The sequence below is a fragment of the Gavialis gangeticus genome, unplaced genomic scaffold, assembly GCF_001723915.1.
Source record: "Gavialis gangeticus isolate Ggan-Ray unplaced genomic scaffold, GavGan_comp1, whole genome shotgun sequence".
Taxonomy (NCBI): Eukaryota; Metazoa; Chordata; order Crocodylia; family Gavialidae; genus Gavialis; species Gavialis gangeticus.
This window is the reverse complement of record NW_017729026.1, coordinates 43,451,330-43,453,790: the sequence shown is the minus strand read 5'-3', so window position 1 is coordinate 43,453,790 and position 2,461 is coordinate 43,451,330. Positions and strand designations below refer to the sequence as shown.

The window sequence follows — 2,461 nt, the reverse complement described above, 5'->3', positions numbered from 1 at the left end:
TTTGAGACGCATGTTCCATAAATCAGTTTTTTTTCTTTCGATTAAATCTGATACTACATTCAACCAGGTTCATCTCAAACCAGTTTTGGCTACATTGAAACTGGTTTATGTGCACTGAACTTATGTTCTGTTACAAGTTTAAAGCAGTTTGTGTGTAACTTCTGTACCTAACCCCAAAGTCAACAGTCCAGGAAAGAGAGCGGCTTCTTCTGTATTACTTCTCAACATGGCTGCATACATTATATTCAGCACTTGACTTCTCTTCAGCTGGATTCTAAAAGACTAATTGGTTATATCACTACCTCAATTAAATAATTAAAGAAAAATTGAAAAAATACATTTAACCATAGAAAACAAAACAGAATTTGTGATAAAACGGCGATAGTAATTTCTTGCTTTGATTTTGTGTTGCTGTTTCCTGCCAAGCCTCAATAGTGGGAGACCATTTTCAATTTCACTACTTTGCATCTCATTAAATATGGCCTATTAACTATTGCAGAGCTGCTGCAGTTCAAGGGTCTTAGTGTTTTGTATTACTTCACATGTCCTTAAGCACGTATAAATTTAGTTCTTAATTTATATTATGGTTAAAAAATATTGTCAATTCAGAAACAACTCTTCTAAATTTTATTTAAATGGATCCAGGAAATCATTATGGCTAAAGATCAGCCTAAGCACTCTTAAATATGTAGTATTACATTAAAATTTTAGATAAAATAAAACTGCATCAAAATATAGCGAGCCAGATCCTTAGCTGACGTGAATCAATCTAGCTCCACTGAAGTTAAGGAATTGGTTGAGCATTCTTACTATTTACTGACAAACTGAAAGAAGTAATTAATTCTACTAAATTTGTAGTCTATTCTTTTCAATACAAAATCTAACTATATGGCAAACTGCATCAATGTATAAAAGCATCCAGAGCAAAATGACCAGCCCAAGCAACATTACAAAAATGTCTCAAAGTATACGAGCTTAAAAATGCATCAAAAAGAAATCACAAAATCAGCTCTTTGAAAATGTCTGAACAGATGTCAAAACATATTTCAAACATGCAAATTCTGCTAAATCAGTGCCATTTTGGAAAAAATAGTTAAATAAATTATATCAAATTATAATAGAGAATAATAGGAAAATGCTTAGATTTAATGTAACACGATGAATGCATAAGTTATTCTTATTTAGATTCTAATAAACATTACAAATGCAATATAATCTGTCAATAAAAATGTTTCTATAGATTCAAAATACTTCAGTATTATAGATCTACCTGTACACTAGTGAAAGAGACAGCACTTCAGTACTTTGTTGGGAAAACATCCAGCATAAATTTCACGTTCTGCATTTAGCCAGATTTGAGCTTCTCAATATGAAGAGGAATATGCCAAGAACATGAAACACATAAAAGACTGTAGCAAAAGGGAACAGCAAAGAAAGCAGCAGAGAAAGGGAGGGCCATTCTAGCTAACCTGCAGCTGTATCCGCAAGCTGTAGGGAATGGGGTGTTTGTGACATCCTCTGGCTCTTCAAGTATGGAAAGAAATTTCTCCAGAGAGCACTGGCAACAGCAAGGTGGTGCTCTTTAGCCACTAATGGAAGCTGTGTGTTTGGGCCCAGATTTCCTCGTTGAGGCCCCTGACTTGCACATTTGTGCACACTCCTAATAGGAAACAAAAGCAATGTCAACAGTCAATAAATGGAAAAAAAAACTACCCCAAAAACCCAAACCCATATCCTTTTTAAATACATTTATAAGTTCTTTAAATTGTATAGTCTGAGAACTGAAAGACCATTTTGTATAATTAAATCCTTTATGAAAAGATATTATGCGTACTAGTTATTTGACGGATGAATGATGGCATATTAAGCACCATAAAGTTAATGTTAATTACTAATGTCAACCATTAATTATATGCTTTTTAATATGTCAGATCAAAATGAGAAATAGGCAGCTTTAAAAAGAACGTTTGCATTTTGCAGCTACAAGCATGACAAGCAAGTCTGCTTACAATCTAATGCCAGGCACCTTTTTTTTTAATTTGGTCTCTAAAAGTTTCAATGTGTACATGTACAGAAAGAAAAATAAAGAATCACAATTGCTTCTGCTTAATTTTAAGGCTTTCTATTAACGCTTTTTTTTTTTTAATTTGCAAAAGTTCAGTAGAAGCATGCTTGTTTAGAGCAAAAAAATGATGGTTTGCTGATACACTGCAGACAATTAGCTTTGATAGCAATGCCCACAGCTTTGTTAGTACAGTAAGGACAAAAGTTACCACTGCACACAACTCCCATCCCTTCCTGAGACGATGTGGCATGAATTCAATAATGCACTCAATTTTCTTTGATTCTTCTAGTACCATTCCTGCTACTTAATCTAATTTGGAAGTTGTGACTTTCTAGAGGTTTAATAGAGATATGTCTGCAGGGAATCAATGTTGTCAGAGAAATGGTGGTGGGGGGG

The 2,461-nt window shown here is 33.8% G+C and overlaps 1 protein-coding gene across 3 annotated transcripts in view; it reads right to left on the bottom strand.

Annotated features, from left to right (window-relative positions):
- Window positions 1-2,461, bottom strand: part of MMS22L (MMS22 like, DNA repair protein) — a 206,780-nt gene that overhangs the window by 38,815 nt on the left and 165,504 nt on the right. For all 3 annotated transcript variants that reach the window (XM_019520182.1, XM_019520183.1, XM_019520184.1), the window contains exon 15: window positions 1,470-1,660. In XM_019520182.1, coding sequence (XP_019375727.1) covers window positions 1,470-1,660 — 191 coding nt within the window. The remainder of the gene's footprint in view (window positions 1-1,469; window positions 1,661-2,461) is intronic.